Source organism: Bos mutus, chromosome 19 (genome assembly GCF_027580195.1).
Source record: "Bos mutus isolate GX-2022 chromosome 19, NWIPB_WYAK_1.1, whole genome shotgun sequence".
Classification (NCBI taxonomy): Eukaryota; Metazoa; Chordata; class Mammalia; order Artiodactyla; family Bovidae; genus Bos; species Bos mutus.
The window spans coordinates 25166955-25188986 of record NC_091635.1 but is presented as its reverse complement, the minus strand read 5'-3'; the positions used below and the strand labels follow the sequence as shown (position 1 = coordinate 25188986).

General features: G+C 40.9%; 1 protein-coding gene across 4 annotated transcripts; it reads right to left on the bottom strand.

Annotated features, from left to right (window-relative positions):
• Nucleotides 1-900: 900 nt before the first annotated feature.
• Nucleotides 901-21273, bottom strand: CBX1 (chromobox 1). Of its 4 annotated transcripts, XM_070389743.1 has the most exons (6): nt 21050-21273; nt 8256-8335; nt 6006-6182; nt 5380-5557; nt 4737-4831; nt 901-2362 (listed from the first exon to the last, which is right to left on the bottom strand). In XM_070389743.1, the coding sequence occupies exons 3-6, from the start codon at nt 6143-6145 to the stop codon at nt 2218-2220; spliced, it is 558 nt and encodes a 185-aa protein (XP_070245844.1). In that variant the 5' UTR covers nt 6146-6182; nt 8256-8335; nt 21050-21273; the 3' UTR covers nt 901-2217. The 4 variants fall into 4 exon arrangements, with proteins under 4 accessions (XP_070245844.1, XP_070245842.1, XP_070245843.1 ...); XM_070389741.1 differs by lacking the exon at nt 8256-8335 and having other exon boundaries at nt 20945-21273; XM_070389742.1 differs by lacking the exon at nt 8256-8335 and having other exon boundaries at nt 21050-21272.
• Between the last annotated feature and the right edge of the window lie 759 nt (nt 21274-22032).

Genomic DNA, 22032 nt, shown 5'->3' with positions numbered 1-22032 from the left:
CCTGGACCAGGGATAGAACCTGTGTCCCCTTCATTTCAGGATTCTTAACCACTGGACTACCAGGAAAGTCCTACACTCAGTTTATTTGGAACAAATGCTTTAACTATTGAGTAGAGCTGAATTGATCTCAGTGGAAATCTTATTTCCCCTTTTGTAACTGACAAGAATCCAGTCCTGGGACTTGCCTGGTGGTGCAGTGGATGATCCAGAAGATTCCACATGCCACGGAGTAACTTAAGCCTGTACACTACAAGTTCTGAGCCCATGTTCTAATAAAGCCCACACACCCCAACTACTGAGTCTGCATGCTGCAGCTACTGAAGCCTGTGCTCTACAAGAGCAGCCCCCAGCAACGAGAAGCCAGTGTGCTGCAAAGAGTAGGCCCCGCTCGCCCCGACTAGAGGAAGCCCGCACAAAGCAACAAAAGACCCAGTGCAGCCAAAAAAAAGAATCTAGTTCTGTTTGGGCTCTAGAATTATAGGCAGAAAATGGATGACATTTTAATTCACTGATCAATCACAGGACCAGTACCTGAAAAGTCTGGAGAAGTTGGCTTTAGCTAAGGTCATACAAATCTATGATAACATTAGTCAGGATCTAAAGCTAACCCCAAATCTGTGTTTCCAAACGTATCACAGTTTGGAACTGCTCCCAGGTCACAGACTGCTAAACACATTTTGAGCAGTATGAAGACAGAATGACGTGACAGTCTCTGTAGAAACTGTAAATGCTCAGTAAATACTAAATTAATATGGTGAGACCACTCAGAAGACTCACACCAGATACCAGATTTTCCAGCCTATAGTACTGAAAAACCATTCAAGTGTGCAGGTTGTTCCTAAAGAGGGTCAATCTATAATAAAAGGCAAGGAGAGTTTCCAGCAAGACAAGACAAAAATCAAGGATTATAAATCTATATAGTTTTATTAAGACAAAAAACTGACAGTGTTGATATGAAGTTTACATTTAAACAACTTTTCACAAAAACCTAACACACGCCTAAAAATTACAATGGAGTTCTAGATGCAGATCAAGATGATGTCAACAACTGATGGATCTCATGACTCAAGACAGCGTTTTGGATTTTAGTTAGTTCTTAGGATTAAAAAATTTGTTTTGTTTTAAAGTGAACCACTACCCCAGTATGAATATTTATCTTCTCCTGAGACCAGGGCTTTTGAAATCATTCAACTCTTGAACTTGTGCTGTCAGTGACTGAACCCTGCCACCAATGGTTTCAAAGTTCAAAAACAGAGGCTCAAGAGTTTTCCACCCTATGAGCACCCGCCCTTGTCTTTCCCTACTCACTTACCTCCTATACCACTCTCTGCCCTTCCCTAAATACTTCACCAGTGGCTTGGATGGAGAAGCTGATATTTGTAACTTCACAATAGGAAAAGAAAGGGTCTTCTTGTCAGTTTCATGAGTAGCACCTCTAAGACAGAATGATCTGCCTGTGTATACACTCCAATAAGACTTATCCTCCTCAACCAGTTTCCATCCCCAAATGGCAGCTTTGGTAGCTTCTTATTCCTTTGTTGGGAACAGCATTAAGCTCAGGCAGGGAATACCTTGGCTTCTAAGTTTCAGGCATTCACAGCTTTTAAACAGTCTCTCACAGTCCTCATTTAGGTTGCCAATGGCATTTTTTGAAAGGATACAATATTCTGGACACAGAACCCAATCATCATTAGTTGTTCTTTCCTTTGTTTCACCGTTTCCCCAAATTTTAACAAAAATGATCCTAACCCATCTCCCTTCTTTCCCACCCCACCCCACCCACCCCAAATAATACACCAGTAATAGCCAAAAACTACACACATGCTACGCTGTAAAAATGCAGAGTTAACACTATCGGGAAGAAGGCTGTGTGGGTTGTGGAGATGCTCTTTGAAGATCTACAGTACCTCTTGCTCTCCCACATCCCATTCTGCGTTTTGTCCTTCATAGAAGGCCCTTTGCTTTTTTTTAAAGCAAAGTTCAGAACGGGTTGCCTTGAAACACTGACCCTCCTTCCCCTCCACCGGGATGGGTGTGCAAACTGTACAGCATGGAACGGCTTTGAAGCCCTTGGGCTGCTGTAGGGCACAGAAACTATACTGGCTCTTCAAAGGACATCTTCTCAAGCCACCTTTATGGTGTCAAGACAAGGAGAACTCCTTCTTTCCCCACTTGAAACCCACAGTCAGATGTGACAGGGGCTGGTATTCAAGAAAGTTAATTCTTATCATCTTTTTTGTCATCATCCTCTGAGGGGTAAGAATGCCACGTCAGCCTTTCCTCATAGAAGGATATGACAACCTGCGGGCACTTGACATTGGCTTCCTTGGCAGGGACCAGATCAGCCTCATCAGAGTTCTTCCTGTAGAACAAAGCACAAGAGACTTTGAGACCAGGTGCTGGTGGTCTCCTAACATGGATCTCCCAAGAAATTGGGCTTTAAAAATATTAATATATTAATTCCAGAAGTCAGGCCAGGGAAGGATGATAACATGGGGTAAGCATCATTTACTAGCAGCTTTTAGTCAAGTAATAACCTCATATCTTCTCCCATTGAAAATACCCTCTTTGTCAAAAGCTAACTCTGAACCCCTGGGAACCTCTGAACACCCCCACACATAAAAAACATGACACTCTCAGATTCTCTGAAGGAGTAAGGGAGGCTACCATATTCCCCCAAAGCCATATCCCAGCTACCAAAAGCCCATGGAGAGATCCTGGCCTGCTAACAGGATTTAATACCATGCTGGATAATAAGATTTAATACCAATCTGGCTCTGGCCAGAGCCAATGCAGGTGGAGACTTTCTTGCTGACTCATAATCACACTGTTTAACACTACCAAATACCATGCGCACACAGATAGGCCACAACTCCCAGGTGCTTTGAAATGGTGCTTCAAGACTGGGAGGTAGAAAATAAAGGGACTGTTATGTAATTCTCTATATTTTTCTGAATTTTAAAATGTTCTCAAAAATTGAAAACCACATACATATTACAAGGGACTTAGGCATAAGCTCTCTCTTCAGGCCATTGGGAACATCCTAGATGAAAGCAGTAGCACAGAGCAGGCAGCAGACAGATACATGTATGAGGGGATCTCTGATGAGGCACCACACCAGACTTCTGGAACCCCAGCAACATGTATACCTAAGCCCCACAGCCCCACTGATCCAGGGAAGAGTAAGCCAGAAAGTATGTTTTTGAACAACAGATAAGAGAATGGGAGGGCAAAGAAGTATAACAGTATGGGAGCCTGAAGCAGCCTACCCCTTGCTGACAATTCAACAACAGCCTCTGAGGTAACAGTTCAGTCATTTCACTGCACAGAAAAATAGCTACTTTAGTGAAATTAACAAGTATCTCCATTCTCCAGGAGAAATAACTTTAAAATTAACTTGGTTTTATAATCAACATCCAATCTTAACTTGCAGTTACATTCAGCTATAATCTTTACACATACTAGTGAGTCAACCAAAGGGATGTAATGTCAAGCAATAAGGAAGTGCTACCATTACTCAGACTGGTCACATACAGCCACACAAAAGTGTATCATAACTGGATTGAGTAACTCCTGGTATTCTTTTCCCCCATATGCAGCACCTTAAAATTAACTTTTCTCCTACAGGCAAGCAATAAATAAGCTAAAAGAAGGTCAGGTTCAATAAACACCTAGGGAATGCATGGGAAAAAAAAGAAGAGGTTTAGTCACCCACTCCAGTGTTCTTGCCTGGAGAATCCCAGGGACAGGGGAGCCTGGTGGGCTGCCTTCTATGAGGTCGCACAGAGTCGGACACGACTGAAGCGACTTAGCAGCAGCAGCAGCCAGCTATGACACTGGCTTTCAGTGTTCAAGTTAGGCCTCTCTTGCCACCTTCTAAAGGAGAGAAATTAGTATAGATACAAGTTTCCAAGAAGGTTCTAGACTGATAAAGGGATAAAGTCCCTAGAATAATGCTTCCTTGGCAAAGGCTTAGAAGTATTCACTCCTAATTTATATTTTAAAGGCAGTGACTGAGCTCCATTTTGGGGAGAGGAGAACAAGCATTTCCAACAATCAAGAAAATGGGAAGAAAGTCTTCCTTTTGGACAGAGAAGAGAACTTTGGGTTAATTATAGTTCTTAAGAGTCTCAGGACAACTGCTTTCATTAATATGTTTTATGGAGTACTACTACCACCGGTTATAGTGAAGAAAAGCAGGCTTCTCTGTGCTTAGTAAAGGGGCCTTGCTGACCCCTGCTGGCAGACTTTGCAATTGAAAACTTGCACCAACTGGAAAGGATCTAACCAGGACAAAGAAAGAGCTTCAGAAATTCTTTCCTAACCCTGAGAAGTTAACAGAATTTCTGATCCTGGGGCTAGCCCGATCTCTATTAAGAAGGTAGTAGAAAGGAAGGATGGTTCAATCACATTTCATTTTTTCCCCCTTTATTACAGAAATGAAATGTGATTCCTTCCTGTATATACCTCTCCACTCTAGATTTTCTCCCACCTCCTAAAAAAAAAAAAAAAAAAAAGGGTGGGGGGTAAAAATCTGAGAATCCTAAGGGCCCTACCTGTAACTCATGAGGCCAGGTTGGCAGTCAGGCCGAGAGTAACTATTGAAGGACTAGGCCATCTTAAAGATTTCACACCTGGGCAACTAGAATTTCCAAGGTCTACCTCTTCTCCTTTGGCATGGAACAGGTGAGAAGAAGAAAAAAAACACCACCACACAGAGCCACTGGCAGACTCACCATTTCATTAGGAACATGAGTTCTCCACTGGAGTCCGTAGCTCCAATAATCCTCTCTGGTTCCAAACCCCGGGCAAAGCCTCGTGGCTTTTCTGACTGTAAAAACCAGATGGAACAATTTTAACTGTATGGGATTGTTTTCCAGACTAGAGCTATTCCTGTTTTGATGACAATGTAATCAAATCCTTCTGCCAACATTTCACCAATTCTTTGGCTCTAAGTCACAAGCCTTTTAGAATCAGAGTGATTATTCCATCAAGTTTTGATGTGCTTGAAGTTTCCCCATGTGTAAAAAGGGACATTCATCTCAAGCAAAATAAATGTTCACAATTGTTTCTTCACCCTCAAAAGGTACCTTACTTTATGGTACTGAATGGATTAAAACCTGAAATAATTAAAACATTGACAGCATCTCCTCACACAAAATACCCTTGCACTTACTTGTTCTTAAACCTCAGATGTGAGTAGATTATGTGGCTTCATGAGAGCCCCCAGACATTTTTAAAGCATTAGCCTATCTAAGACTGCAAAAGGACTGAGATCCAAGCAGCAGCGGAACAAAAGTGCTGAAATTATCTGGCTATCAGCTTCTTTGACAGCAGCATGAATTCTGGGCTAGTAAAAATTCTTACTTCAAGTCTTACCTCTTCTTTCTTCTTCTTTGGTTTGCTCTCCTCCCCCTTATCTTCCGAATCAGAATCAGCTTTGCGTTTGCCTCCCTCTGATTTATCTGTCTCGTGTGCTGTTTTCTGTGACTGCAGAAACTCAGCAATGAGGTCAGGGCAATCCAGGTTCTCTTCTGGTTCCCATGTGTTATCCTCACTGAAACCAGAGGCACAAGAGTCACAAAGTTAATACACACGCCACTGAGAGGCACAGGAGAACGAGAGCTGTTGTACTTGGAAGAGAACTAGATTCTGTCCAAGACCAAGAACTTGACAAAGTTCAAATTTCTTGGTAAGGGGTAGGGGGCTTTTTAGTATTAACACAAATTGAAAGCTGCCTCATTCAAAAGAAAGTTAACTTTATCTTTGCAAACTTGCATCAGTCTTAAGCCACACACAAACCTGCTCATCAGAAATTGGTCATGCATGATAGCATTTCGTACATGTAGATCATTTTCCTAATTAGACTATAAGCCATGGAGGCCAAGCCAGAGTCACAATGTACCCATCAGAGCACCCTGTGCCCTGTGTCATGCACATTATCAGTCTCCTGAGAGACAGTTGGTGATCGGATGAACAGATCTTTCTGGGTGAATGAAACTTACTCTGAGAACCCCTTCCACTTTAGGAGATACTCCACTTTGCCCTTTACCACTCGACGGTCTAGAACTTTTTCCACCACATATTCTTCTTCCTCTTCTTCTAGCACCTCCTCCACTTTCTTCTTGTTTTGTTTTTTCCCCATAGTGCCCGCCAGCTTTCTGGTATAAAGGATGACGCTGCTAAAATGATAAAGGAAATAAAAAGGACATTAGAGCACTCTTCTTAGAGGAATATGTGGATAAGAAAACCAGGGATATAAAAAATGACTTTAATAGGGCCCAATGCTGTTATTAAATGTTATGCCTATTCATTTTCAATAGCCAAGAGTTTTCTGATTATGTTGAACTAGAAAGTTAGTTTTCTAAAAGAGCTCCAACTAGTCTCACAGCAAAACTTCTTTATGCCTGCACATCCACTTAAAATTTTTATACTCATTCTAAGTTTAAAAATAACTCCCAATACTTCTTTACTTATGATATCTAAAGTATTACATTAATTTGAAAGAAAAGCAATCTTCCCAAAAATAAGGTCTATACATCAAACCTAAAATATATATAACCCGCTGATCCATATTTTCTCCTATTCTCTGAATGTTTTTCAATTTCACCAAAGTATTCGACTTGGATTTTTACTATGGCAAATGGCTTATCCTATTTATTAGACATCTAGTTTAATTTTCCCTTCTGTATATGCATATATAATATATACAATTCTTCCGCATTGTTAAGCACCATCTCTTTTGAGTTCCCTTAAGTTTTTTATGTGATTTTCTTTTCTAAGAATGCCACCATTAATTCTCATTTGTTTTTATTCTTTTTATTTCTAAGTCTGAGAAAGATTCATAAAAATGCCAGAATGACCATGAGATTCTCTAATGAATTTGGAAGTAAGTATGAGAAAAAAGATATCACAGATAACAAAACCTGTATTTTTTGTGTAATATATCATCAAGCTAGATAACCTCTAAGGCTTCCCAGGTGGTGCTAGTGGTAAAGAACCCACGTGCCAATGCAGGAGACATAAGAGACATGGGTTCAATCCCTTGGTTGGGAAGATCCCCTGGAGGAGGGCATGGCAACCCACTCCAGTATTCTTGCCTGGAGAATCCTATGGACAGAGGAGCCTGGTGGGCTACAGTCCACAGGCTGCAAAGAGTCAGACACAACTGAAGCAACTTAGCACACACACACAGTAACCTCTAAGGGTTTTTCCAGTCCCCTACAAATCTGTTCTCTTCGGTCCTTTGTACAACTCATCTAACTGCTGGGTAGGCATAAAGCCTACAACTGTGTCAGTAGGTGGCGCCATAAGATACTAATACAATAAAATTGATCTACAAAACAGGCTGAAATCTACAAACTGATAGATCAGCTACCAACAGGAACTATAGAGACAAAAGTATGGCAGATGATCCGAGACAACAAAGTGGTTACTACCATGTTTCATGTTTGTATTTAAGGCAGTGCCAATTTGGGGGTTAAACTGCTTATTTCTAGCATCCTTGGGAAAGGAGTCTTACTGAGTGAAAGTATAAACACTTCTATATATTTTTAAACTGGCATGTGGACAGAATATATTTAGAAAGAGCTCACCTATAGACTATATGAAATAAACCTTTCATAAAAATCAGACTCACCATTGTGAATCAGTTACAGTATCTACAGATGTTGAGGTAGTTTACATTCTGAGATATTCTCATTTCGGTACATATGAGCAATTCGGACTAGTGAAACAACAAACATTTGGTTGGCTGCTAGAAAATTTTAGACACTGCTGGAGACTGGAGATTCAAGAGAGTAAGTAATGGTCCCTGTTTTCCAGAAACCTGTCTGCCAATTAAAAATAAAGATACCTCTTCCACTAAAGGCATTCTGAACTTTTCACATGAAGAAAGTTTTCTGAGGTGCTTTTAGTGTGGTCTATGGCAACACCCAATGCCCCTGCCCACACAGCTCAAACACACCTCTATGCTGACTCTTCTTCATTTACATTTGCTCATCTCTCTTCTTTTACATACCAAAGATTTTGTTTTCCTCCCCTCCCCCACCCCTCTGTTTTAGTGCCACATGAGTTTTCCTTTTCCTCTGTTACTGAACAGACTAATCAATGCATTGAATGTCAGCTTTGGCTTATTATTGGCTATTGTGCCTCTGATTCAAAGGCTGTTTCTTCTTCCCGGAGGGAAGTATTTTCAGGTTTTCAGAATTCTGATTGCCACGATAAGTGTTATTTTATCAGTAAAGAAAACAAACCTAATTTTTCTTTAGGGTAAGTGCTGCAGTAGTAGCTGCTCCCAAGAACAAGTGCTCTCTTTGCAAGATTTATCTTCAGTCTTTGGTTAATGTGCAGAGAAAAATAAATTGACAGTTACCTTTCAACAACAAAGGGTACCACAACTCCCTACATTAGTTTGGACTCAGAAATTAGAAGCCACTCCCTTTCTAAACAGAAAGAGAACAGTGGTTTACAGACAACTCCAAACCAGTAATCAACCTTCTTCTAAGCAATTAAAGAAAGTAAAGAAAAGGCAGTCTTATCACTCTGGCTTCAGAATTAAGAGCTATTTATCTGTGTTGTCTACATTAATAGCTGTATTTGTCTTACAAAAAGTCCTGCTACTACAAAATAATGACAGTTTTTACCTCATCTCTAGCTACTGGGAAATCTGGAATGAGACTTTTTGATTTTCCTCTTATTTAAACTCATTGTCCTAAGAGCTCAAATGAGAAGTGAAGAATGTAGAAAATAGACCTCCACTTCTGTCTTGAGTTTTCTTAACTAGCTCATCCCAGCACCTGTCTCCAGGTTAGATTCTTTATATTGGAGATTCTCAGCCAGGCTTCCCAATGTGAGTTTTTTCCTTATTTACTGGTACATCTCTGGGGTGCTGAATAAGCCATTTGTCAAAGTCAGTAGAGAAGTGGATTAAATACACAACTCACTCTTCCCACAAAACCAAGCACTTTCAGACAAGCCAAAGTGAAAGTGTTAGTTGCTCAGTCGTGACCAACTCTTTGCGACCCCATGGACTGTAGCCCTCCAGGGTTCTCCATCTGTGGGATTTTCCAGAATACTGGAGTGAATTGCCATTTCCTTCTCTAGGGAATCTTCCTGACTCAAGGATCAAACTTGGGTCTTCCGCATTGTGGGCAGACTCTTTACTGTCTGAGCCACCAGGGAAGTCAGACAAGCCAACATTCCCTTAAATATTAACAGACCAATCATTTGCATGTACTTTCCAAACTGATAATGTCAAGAGAAATCCCCTCTCCTTGAATATGGCAGTCTCCAAATACCAGCAGTAATACCTGGAAGGAGGGCTCTCAATTGGAATTGCTTGACAAGGAAATTTCAAAGTAACTCAGATCAGAGTAGTAGCACAATGGAAAAATGCCATTAGTCAATTCTCTTTGCCACTCTCTCTAAATATCCTGGCAACCAAATTATAGCATAAAAAGTGCCAAAATCAACGAACAAAGGGTCAAGATATATACCAGAACATCACAATGTGTACACAGAGGTGAACAGTTCTAAATTAACTCAGAAATCTTAGTCCGTGGACAAGTCTTCTTAAGGCTCATCACGACGTTTCAGACAAAAATACCTATGATCAGTTAAGCTGCTATAATTTTTACCTAAATGTTTAACTGGATCTGCCACATTTAAAAAAATTAATTTTAACTTTTGTCTGTGCTGGGTCTTCACTGCTGCACGCAGGCTTTCTCTAGTCGCAGAGGGGGGCTACTCTAGTTTTGGTGCACAGGTTTCTCATTGCAGTGGCTTCTCTTGTTGCAAGAGTATGGGCTCTAGGGCGCCGGGGCTTCAGTAGCTGAGGATGGCTGGTCTCTAGAGGGCAGACATCAGTAGAAGTTGTGGTGCACAGGCTTAGCTGCCCCAAGGCATGTGGGATCTTCCCAAAGCAGGGACTGAACCCATGTGCCCTGCTTTGGCAGGATTCTGAACCACTGGACCACGAGGGAAGTCTGATATGCCACATTTAAAATGCCTAGAAAAACAATACTTTACATTTATATTGCACTTTACAGTTAATGTGCTACCACAACTCATTTGATCTTTGAAATCATCCTATAAAATAAGCCATTCAGATGTCATTGACACCTCAGAGATAACACAACACATTTACAGGAAATAAACCTCCCAAGCTCACACAATGAATAAAATTATAGCACTTCAGTATGCACATTTCCTAGCAGGGCTGGGCTAATGACCCTGCCACACACACAGATCTAGGAGCTAGACCAAACAACAACATAACACTTAAAGGGAGATTTCCCTCCAGTCTGTACAAGGATCCCTCTCTACAATCTGTCATCAGTAAATAAGTGATGGACAATGATTTCTTTCAGTTAATATCTTGAATATGTATAGGTGTTTAAAAACTACTTGGTCTTTTCCAGTGAGTCTGCTGACGTGGAGAGCACACTCACTTGAAAAGACCCGCATGCTGGGAAAGACTGAAGGCAAAAGAAGGGGGCGGCTGAGGAAGAGATGGTTAGATAGCATCACTGACTCAGTGGACATGAATTTGAGCAGACTCTGGGAGATGGGCGAGGACAGAGGAGCCTGGTGTGCTGCATCCACGGGGTTGCAACTTAGCAAATGAACAACAGCTGTTAATTAAATCAACAGGTGTGACAAAGTTTTGGCTTTTAGGGCCCCAGGAGTCTTCTGAGTCTTTTAAATTGACAAGTGCTGTGTGCTCAGTCGTTTCAGTCATGTCCGACTCTTTGCAACCCCATGGACAGCAGCCCGCCAGGCTCCTCTGTCCATGGGATTTTCCTGGCAAGAACACTGCTAGGAAAATGGGTTGCCATTTCCTCCTCCAGGGGTTCTTCCCAACCCAAGGATCAAACTCACATCTCCTGCATTGCAGGTGGATTCTTTGCCACTGAGCCAATAGGGAAGCCCTGACAAGTGCAGAATTTTGCATTTTTGTTGCTTAGCAAGTAGGCTAATGCCAGTTTTAAGAACCCAAACTTGTTATATGGTGTCCCAATGAATCTAGGAATAGTGTAAATCTGAAGCAAGAGTCATGAACTCATAGTTCTTTAAGAGAAAAAAACACAGTTGAGATTCTCCTAGACACCCCTCCACTCTTACAGTTAAGAGCTAGAAAGTGGAAAGGAGTAACAACGCTGCTTGCAGGCAGAAGACAGTGAAGTATCAGACACAGGATTAGGCATTCTGTTTTTGAATACAGGCATACCTCCAGACCTCTACAATAAAATGAGTCTCACAACTTTTCTCTTTTCCCAGTGCATATAAAAGTTGTTCACACTATAGTCTACTAAGCATGCAATAGCATTATGTCTAAATAACCAATACATATACCTTAAAAATACTGCTAAAAATGCTAACCACCATTTGCACCTTCAGCAAGTCATAATCTTTTTGCTAGTGAAGAGTCTTGCCTTCATGTTGACGGCTGCAGACTGATGAAGGTGGTACATTATGAAAGATTGGGTGGTTATGACAGTTTCTTAAAATAAAACAATGGAGTTCTCCACATTGACTCTTCCTTTCATAAAGTGCTTTCTTTGTAGTATTCATGCTATTTGATAGCCTTTTACCCACAGAACTTCTTTCAAAATCGGAGTCAGTCCTGTCAAACCCTGCTGTTGCTTCATCAAATGAGTTTGTATAATATTCTGAATCCTTTGTTGTCATTTCAACAACCTCCACAGTATCTCCACCAGGAGTAGATTCTATCTCAAGAAACCACTTTTTTGGCTCAACCATAGGAAGCAACTCCTCATCAGTTTAAGTTTTATTTTGAGATTGCAGTAATTTACTCTTCAGACTCCCCTTCTAAATCTAATTATCTTGCTATTTCCACTACATGTGCATTTCCTTCACTAAAGTCTTGAACTCCTCAAGGTCATCCATAATGGCCAGGAATTAACTTCTTCCAAATTCCTGTTAGTGTTGATATTTTGACCTCTTCCAATGAACCACGAATGTTCTTAATGGTATCTAGAATGGTGAATCCTTTCCAGAAGGTTTTCAATTTTCTTTCCCCAGATCTATCAGAGGAGTCACTATCTATGGCCATTATAGCCTTACAAAATGTATTTCTTAAATAATAACACTTGAAAGTCAAAATGATTCCTTGATCTACTGGCTGCAGAATGATGCTGTGTTCACAGGCATGAAAACATTAATCTTTTACATCTCCTTTAGAGCTCTTGGGTGACCAAGTGTATTATCAATAAGCAGTAATATTTTGAAAAGAATCTTTTTTCCTGAGCAGTAGGCCTCAACAGTGGGCTTAAAATACTGTAACTTTATTGTGTGCAGCAGATCTTTTCACACCAAGTATTAGTTTTTCCATGTGAAATAAATCAAGATTTAAAATGATAAAGTTATTGTTAAGGAGATGCACTGGGCAATAGAAAAAGCTGAAGAGTTTTTGTTTGAAACTGGAAAACAGAATAGTCTGGAAAAAGGGATATAAGGAAAGTACCATACATTCTAAGACCAAAAACCGCAGGGGGCCATGCTGTAAACTGTGTTGTAAACAGATTCGCTGTCATCCAGGTTTTGTTATTCCCTTTACAGAACAGTCAGATTAGAGTTTTAAGGGCCCTAAGATTTTTGAATGGTAAATGAGCACTGGCTTCAACTGAAAAGTCACCAGCTATCTTAGCCCCTATAGAGTCAGCCTATCCTTTGAAGCCAGGTATTGACTTCTCCTCTCTTGCTATGACTTTATCATAGCAAGACGACTACATGGCATCTTCTTCCAATAGAAGGTTGTTTCATCTACACTGAAAATATGTTGTTTACTGTAGCCAACTTCATTAATTATTTCAGCTAGATCTTCTATAACTTGCTGTACCTTCTACATCAGCACTTGCACCACTTGCATCACCTTGCACTTTTAAGTTAGCAGACAGCTTCTTTCTTTAAATCTTACTAACCAACCTCTGCTGACTTTTCTGCAGCTACCTTACCTTGTGAGGCTTTCATAGAAATGAGGAGTTAGGGCCTTCTCTGGATTAGACTTTGCCTTAAGGAAATGCTGTAACTGGTTTAATCTTCTATCCAGACCATTAAAACTTTCTACATATGAGCAAAAGGCTGTTTTGTTTTCTTATCATTCACGTGTTCACTGGAGTAGCACTTTTAATTTCCTTCAGAAACTTCCTTTGCATTCATAACGTGGCTAACCAGTGCCTATCTTTGGCCTTTGGCTTTTAACATGCCTTCCTCATTAAAACTTAATAGTTTTTAGCCTCTAAAGTGAGTGACACAACTTTTCCTTTCACTTGAATACTTAAGAGGGCATTGTAGTGTTATTAAATGGCCTAATTTCAAGGAATAGGGAGGCCTGGGGAGAGGAAGAGAGACTGGAACAGCTGGCAGATTAAGTTCTGCTGTCTTAAATGGGCATGGTTTGTGGCACCCAAGAACAATCACAACAGTAATATCAAAGATCACTGGTCACAGATCACTATAACAAATTTAACAGTAATGAAAAGTTTGATGTATTGAGAGAATTGCCAAAATGTGACACAGAGACATAAAGTGAGCAGATGCTGTTGGAAAAATGGCACTGACAGACTTATTCGACTGACACAGGGTTGCCATAAACTTTTAACTTGTAAACCTTCAATTTGTAAAAAATCCAATTATCTTCAAAACACAATACAGTGAAGTGCAATAAAGTGAAGTCCGAGTGAAAGGGTATGAGAAGGATCTGAGAAGACAATGAGCACAGCTCCTGATTGCCATCACATACATGAATTATAAAGGGCTACCCCAGAACTTCTAAGCTGATTTCTTGCCAGCTTTCAGAAAGGTCAAACTCCAGATGTGAGGACAAGGTAATATCTACAGACCTCTGAAACCAGACCAGTAGGGCATTCTCAGTAAATGCTAAGGTAAAACACACTGGTCTGGTGAGTCTATATTAAGCAAGAATTCACAGGAAAGCAGACCGTGAACAGAGAACTTTCACCTAAATGAGAAAAAGACTTACCTATGGAATTTATAAATACAGAAGTCTACATCCACTGAGTCAAAAAATAGAGTATGTGTATTATTTTTTAAAATATTTTGTTTTTCTAATTGTAATATATGTATTCATATTCAATTACAAAATTACTTAGTGTAGGAAATCAGTTTCCTTCCTCAAAATCTGTCTTTGTCCTTCTACATGTAAACTGACCCAGATGTACATATGTGAAAGTAGATATTACAGTTCTATAATTTGCCTTTTAATAGAATGTATCTCTGACATTGTTCCATAAAGATCTCCTTTCTTAAGCTGCACAGTATTCCATATGTATGGACACACCATACTCTAACCACTCACCTAGTGATGAAAATTTTGGTTGTTTACTATTTTTTATTATTGCAAACAGTGTTGCTTTGATCACGGCATCTCATCTTTAAAAGCTCCTTAGGCGATCTGATGCACATCCTCGGAAAAAAGCCACTGCTACAAGAGGACTGACAGAAGCTACATTCCTCAGTAAATTACTGCAAACACAAATCAATTCTTATACTTAGCGAAAAGGTAGGTGAACATTTTACTTTCTCCATAAAGCCCATTATTCCAGCCCATTTAGAATAAGGCTGGAACAGTAAGTGATAACTGATGTTCTTGAAAACAAAACCTCTATATCATCTTCAACAGCATTCACTCTAGACCTCTTTTCTCCTAGCAATGACACTGGAAGAGTACTGCTTGAAGACTCCTTATAATTCCTCTAACCAGATGAAAGCTAGCTAGTATGAGCACCAGAAGCATATCTTTCCTGTCCTCGATCTCTCAAAACTATGCCTATAGGCATTATGTGTATTTACTGCAAACTCAGTTTCCTCATCTGTAAGACAGGTGTAATAACTCCATGGAATTCCTCTGGGGTGAGCTTTTTATGACCTTCTGGCATTCATTATCTATTTACATATCTGTACCTATGTTCTACTTCATTAATTATGTACTGCTTTAAGCATAACTCTGAAATCCAGTGCAATGGGAACTTGGTGAGAAAATACCATTTTTTCCCCCTTTGTATATGGCTGAAATTCATGGCTAGGTTTTTCAAAACATCAGAGCAGCTCCAGAACACACTCAAGAAGGACCCAGATCTGACTGATAAGAATGACGAGTAATTACAAAACAGAAACCAAGATCTCATTTCTGGAATACTGAGAGAGAAGAGCTGCCAGAAACTGAGAAATCACATTTCATACACCTGAAGTGTAGAAATTCCTTATGTTCTTTCATCTCATCCAGGCAGAAAAATAAAGACCTTGTAGTAAATGGCAAAAGGAATCCATCTTCCTATGAAGATAGATAGGTGAGGAAAAGGAAGTAAATTCTGGATACAAACAATGGAAAATTTCAACAGAATTATTTGCAAAAGGAATTTTAGGATTTCTGGAGAAACTACATAAATACCAAGTCAGTTTTAATGATTTATACGGTAAAGTTCTATAATAAACTTCAGAGATTATGATTTCAGGCTCTGATTTTACAGATACACTTTTCAAAAAGGTCAATTACTCAATTAAATGAATAGTCTAAGAATTCATGTAGCTTTTACTGAGTTCAGGACAAAATTATGACATTGATTTCTCTCTATTCATACTCTGTATCTGGTTTCTTACTAAATCCTGTTGATTTTTATCTTAAATATCTTTTAACTTATACATTTGTCGAGTCCACTACTACCATCCTACTCCAGGTAACCACCATCTCCTGCCCGGGTACCTCCTAACCCAGTTCATTCTCAACAGCAGCCACTGATGTAAAAATGAAGACCTCCATACCATTAACTGCATTTGAACTGAAGACCACTGCATCTAACCCTCTCAATCACGATTACCTTGCCCTCTGCCCCATTCTCCACTTAACCACCTCCCTTAACTAAAATGCCCACATAAGAAGCATCCTTGAAGCCCCAGACTAGGTTTAGATTAACTCTTCCTGTGAACATACTCCTACATCATCTACTGAGCGTCTATTATGTGTGAGACACTAGAAAAATGGGGAGACCACCACAAACAAAATTCCTGGTCTCTTAGAGTTTATATTCTAACGTGGACAAATAAGTGAGCATGAGTGGGAGTGTATGCACGCATGTGTCTGCAGAGTAGGGCTCAGACAAGCAGCAAGAAAACACTAATGGGACTTCCCTAGTGGTGCAATGGTTAAGATCTCGCCTTCCAATGCAGAGGGTGCAGGTTATTGTCAGGGAGCTAAGATTCCACATGCTTCGCCACCAAAACATAAAACAGAAGCATTACTGTAACAAATTCAATAAAGATTTTAAGGAGACAACTCGGCAAAACTTAGAAAAATATACCAAATTTAGAGAACAGTGGGTTCAAAGTCCTAGGGTGAGAAGAGCTTGCTTTATCTGAGGAACAGAAGTGTGGCCAGGTAGAAAGAGCTAGACTGAGGGAGCAGCAGACAAGAACCAGATGATAATTACTGCGCATTTCACTCCCCACTTCATTCCTTCTTCATCTAGCTCCTTTTTCCATTCCATGTTTTCCTGACCTGTCTTTTGCCTCTAGCTTAGGTTCAAGGCCTAGTCAGTTAACGGCATAAAAGTTAATGACTACAGCTCTACTAGCTTTTAATACCATCTATTAAAAAAAAAATCAAAACAATTTACTGAGAGCCTGGGTGGTAAAAGGTAACCAATTTATTCCAGCTAAAGCATTGAAAGCTTCTGAAAGTTCCACATCACAGGAACCCCTTCGACCCAGGCAAATGGAACTGTTGGGCTAGGGTAGCAGGATCTGCACTCACAGAAGTACAGGCTTTTGAAAATGCCATGAAGGTTAGTAATAACATATAACTTTTGCTGAATACTGAACACTTAATGCATAGAAAGGCACTTAATTCAACTCTCACAACAAACACTATTAAGTCCATTTCAGGAAACTAAGGCTTTCTGAAGCACAGGAAAATTCCCAAAGTCTCCCAAGGGTAAGACACAGAACCAGGACTGTAAGATTAAAAACATACAAAAAAGTACAAAAGCAAGTGAAGTCCATTTTCATTTCAACAGAAGAAATAACAGGAGTATGTAATAATTAGCAAAAGAAATATAAGCAAGAATAAGTAGCCACAAAAGTATTATTGGGGTTTAGAAAAATAAATAGCTAGGGTGACTAGAGGTTTTGAAAAGTCAGGATTTGAGGTAAGGCTCCAACAGCATTTGAAAAGCAGGACTGGAGGGAGGCAATTTAAGCCCAGGGAACTACTGTTAACAAATGCAATGAGGCACTTCTGAGGTAGGCAGGGTGTAAACCATCTTGGGTGGGAGTAGACTGAATAGGAAAGCAGCAGGTAACTGCTACAAAATTTTCTGCAGTCTCCTCCTCCTCCCTTAGAAAGGCCAAACTCCTCAGTGTAACATCTAAACCCTTCAGATTCACCTATTCCAGACTCCCACTTCCCTCACAAATCTTACATTCCTGTCAAAACAGAAAACTATAACCTGAACACACCTGCACACTTCCTCCATGCATGGATTTGCTCTTTACTTAGAAGTGTGTGTGCGCACATGCTCGGTGTGTCCAACTGTTTGCGGCCCCATGGACTGCGGCCTGCCAGGCTCTTCTGTCCATGGAATTTTCCAGGCAAGAATACTGGAGTGGGTTGCTATTATCCTGTCCAAAACTAGTAGTCAAAATCTTACCCATCCTTCAAGAGCTAGAGCAAATGCTACTTCTTCCATCACGTCTACCCAACATAGCCAAGTATTATTTCTCTTTTTCTTGTAATTACCAAAGCATTTTGTTTTTATTTTTACTCAGACACTCAATTAAAGGTAGGTCTGGACCTGGCATACGGTGCTGAACCCCATATGGGCAATAAGAATGGATGTCTCAGAATCAGATAACCAAGGAACAGAGGTTGAAAGCTCTTAGCTTTTCAGGGAAAGCTCAGCAAACAAATTGGATTATGATCAGTAGCATTACCAGACATCGAAAGGCAGGTGAAGGCATGTATAGAACATTCAATTTGTAGTCCTTCTGACTCATGTTTCTAAATGCTTTTAGTTCGTCCGTTAGCTGTAGCTGTTTGTGAGGCAAATGCTTTCCAGATGGAAAACTTTACTGAGCAAAAAACAAGAATTTGTGCCACATACCCAGTGAGCAGGACTTTCTTTTTAAAGGAATCCCTGTCCTCGAATTTTGGGATCTAGGACTAGAATATCAGTGTGAAAATAAAATTAGAATTTTATCTGAGATGTGTCCAAAACTTTGGCTAACTCCTTTTCATTGTGCTGATGTAAATGAAACTCTCTCTCTCTATTTATATATAAGCCACAGGTATCTGTAAATATTAGCAAGACACAATGATACCAGGAGCAAATCTTTTAGTTTAAAATGAAATAAGTGATTAGAAAGCAAGACCAGAATTATGACTAAGTTGGAATTAAAAGCAGATACCAAAGCATTCATAGACAACAAAACAAAATCAGAATAATGACACTAACTTCTCAAATACCACAGTTATTAAGCTTTCAACGTGTTAGCTACTATTAAAGAAAGGCACAATTTCACAGACAAATCAGGCCATCCTCTCTTGGTCAGCAAATCACAAAAGCTTAAAGGCAGTAACTCAAATACTTACACGATCAGAATTTTGTCCTTATTCAAATAACTTCTTCAATTAACCTTGGAAAGGCTATTCAAGTTTTCAATAGACATTGCTATTGAGAAATACCTAGCTCCATACAAAGGACACAAAATTTTCAAAATACTTACATAACAGAAAATATTCAAAGTACTCTATAGCTTGCTGTTGAAAACCCAGATCCTGAGTGCTCTCCTAGTCCTGGCTTAGGGTATTTAAAAGTGCCACTTACACAATCTGTATACCTTTTCTGTATTTAATACCCGGGTGACTATATTAAAAACGGAGACTAAGACAAGAATGCCAAGGGCAACAGTTTCATTCTGCCAAATGTCATAGAACAAAAACAGGCAAATTGATTACATAAATGCACAGAGTTATTCTGCTAACACAGGGAATTCTCAGGAAGATCTCAAAGCCCTATCCATTCATTCAACAATATGAAAGAACTATATTTTAGTCTTGGATGAACAAGAGCCATGGCTCATCCTACATGAACCCATAAACTAGCCATTAGCATCTTATTTAAAAAACTACCCAGAAAAGTAAACTATGATGTAAAAATTCATCAAATACAACAGAAAATCTGTTATACCATCAGAGACAGTATACAAAAAGGGAAGATTTCATTGGTAAACTACTAGAAAATGACAAAAATGCATCACTTCTCTTTAAGTGGTGTGAATTCAAAAAGAAATATTTTCCTAGTCTCTAAAATGGTCACCAGAAGATAGAATGGTTGCTTCCTTTCTTTAGATGATGATAAAGATATTAGTATCCTGTAGTCAAACTGCAGGATAGAGTATTCTTTCTCGGTCTCCTTTAATCAAGAAGCTAGAAGCACAAAGCTATATGATATTTACATTTTTAATGGAAAAAAAAAAATTAGGCTACAGCAGCCAATGAAGAAAACAGCACCACAGAGAAAATTGTAAAGGACTCAAGAGTCTGAACTGCCCTAAAGCTTTATCAAGGAGTGGCCGATTCCAACAATGTGCTCTTCAATCATATCACTTTCCATATAAATATCTGTAAGCACTTTGGAACACAGACACTAATTTCCCAACTGTATTCCTGCAGCCATTCCAAAATCTTGGACCTTTTAAAACTATTCCAAAATGCCGACCTGAGTCTTAACACAATTGAGAAGGGTTATGTTAAACCCCCGGCCAGAGGTTCTGGTATAACTGATCTTCTTGTAAATGCCACCTCAACAGAGTCGAACCAGTAACACGTCTGAGTGCAACAGCAATCCAAGAAAAACCTTCATCTGAAGTTTTGAAAAAGGGGTAAAGTAGTGCTCCCTTCGTGTTCAAATTTTCTAGCAAGGACAAGCTGGCTAAAAAACTTAAGAGCTCAAGGAAAAAAATCTCACAATCTCATGAACTTTTCCACGTTCTCTCTCAACTTCCCACACCATCTCACAATCTCTCACTAACTTCATTCCTTAAATATGAACTCATCTACACATTTCTACAATTTCACTGCCTTTTGTGACCAGCAACAATCCCAGATAAAAACGTATGTATTTAATTATGAATTAAAGCAAGAGTTGCACTGGGACTTTTTAACTCCTTAAAGGAAACACCGAGTGAAGGAAGGCAGGAGAAAACCTGGAAAAGATAATAAAATGCGTTCCATCTTTTTTCCACACATTATTCTTACAGCCGATCAACCAGGAAGCAAGCGGTGACCAGTTTTTCCCTTTTCTTGTGCAAGCCTCGCAGAAAAGCTCTCGGGACCTCCGCCCACTTACTCTTAACAGTTTCTCCCCGCCACCCCCAGTCCCCGAGCAAAACCAGGCAAATACCACCCCTCCTTCTAGGCCCTTCCCCAATTTACTCAACAGACCTCCCCAAAGCACTACGCTTTGGGCTGCCCTGCCCCCCACCCCCTTACAATTTCCTCGAAGTTACTGCTCCGCAACTCCGCAAGCGGAGTTCCTATGGCAGCCCTGGCGGGACCCAATATTCTCAGGTTACATTTCTAACCTCGGGTCTTGCAGTCGTCAACCCTCCCTACGTTGGTTCAAGCGCCCAGGCTGTCCCGTCCGTCCTCTCCCCAATTTACTATGTTTCCTCTCCAGCCCAATCCCCCAGCCGTCCACCCAACCCACGTAGCATTGTCTTGGTCTACTCAGGCCGAAGGGCGACGCGCAAATGCTCGGCCCATCCCAAATCGCTTCAATCTCTGGCTCCGGACTCGCCGCCCCGCCCTCTCCATCTTCTCGCGCTCTTCGCCCTACCCACTGCGCCCGGCAGAAGGCTCGGCGCGGGGAGGGAGAGGGACTCGGGCGCGCTCTCCGCTCCTAACCTCCGCCGCGAGCTCGCGGCCCCTGATCCAGGGCTCCCGCCGCCGCCGCCGCCGCCGCCGCCGCGCGCCATCCCCCCGCTTGCCCGCCTCTAGCGGGCTCTTCACCTCAGAGCAGCGCCCACAAGCCCGAGAGGAATAGGTGTCGCGCTACTGGCGGGTCTTGTCCGGCCGGCCGGGGGAGTGGCGACCAGAAAAGCAACAAGCCGGGTGACCACTGTCGAGCCCCCTCACTGAAGCGGCGTACCGCAGGCCCCTGCCAACGGCCCTCCCCTCAGACGAACAAAAGAGCCTCGCACTCTGCGCTGCCCGCCGCCCGCACCGCGCAGGCGCGACGACCCATCGCACAGCAATATGGGACTCGGAGTCCATCCCGGACTACAAGACCCGAAGTGCTGCGCGCCTTCCACGGCGCCACGTACAGTTTGCGAGGGTTTCGAGAAGTTTTAATTTTTCAACCGCTAGTGCCGAAACGACTGTAGTTCAGAACGCTGTAACCTAGCAAACTAAAACGTGTGGTTTTATAAACGAACCCGTTGATGTTCGGTGTAAAATATAAACCACTTTTGGACAGTAGTTCACATTCTTGAAAATTTTGAGTCTTATTTCTTACCAGGTCTCTATAAGGCTTTCTCACCAGATCTTTATAAGGCTTCTAGTTCTCATCGTTGAGATTAAAGTACTTCCCCTTCGATGCCTTCCCTGACCTCCTAAGCTAGGCTAGGTCCCCCTGGTAGGTGTCATTCATGATATCCTGAACTTCCCCCTTAAACTGGCTGTACGAATGGGAGGCTTTAGTGCCGAAACCCTCAATATCCGTGAGTACCCTTCCCTCACTCAGCCTCCTCAAAGATACACAGAAATAGGCAAAAAACCTGTTTCTTATTCTTTGAGACAAGTGTCCTAGTTTTGATTTCAGCTAGACTGCTGTCCCCAAACCTGTTCATGTGGAAATTCGGTCTCATGATAATGTTCACCCTACTTTACTGTTATTAATTAGTGTCTGTCTTCTTTGTTGGACTTAAAACTCCACTCCCGTTAGCACAGAAACTTCGGCCCAGTACAGCGCCTAACATAAGACAGTCAAATCA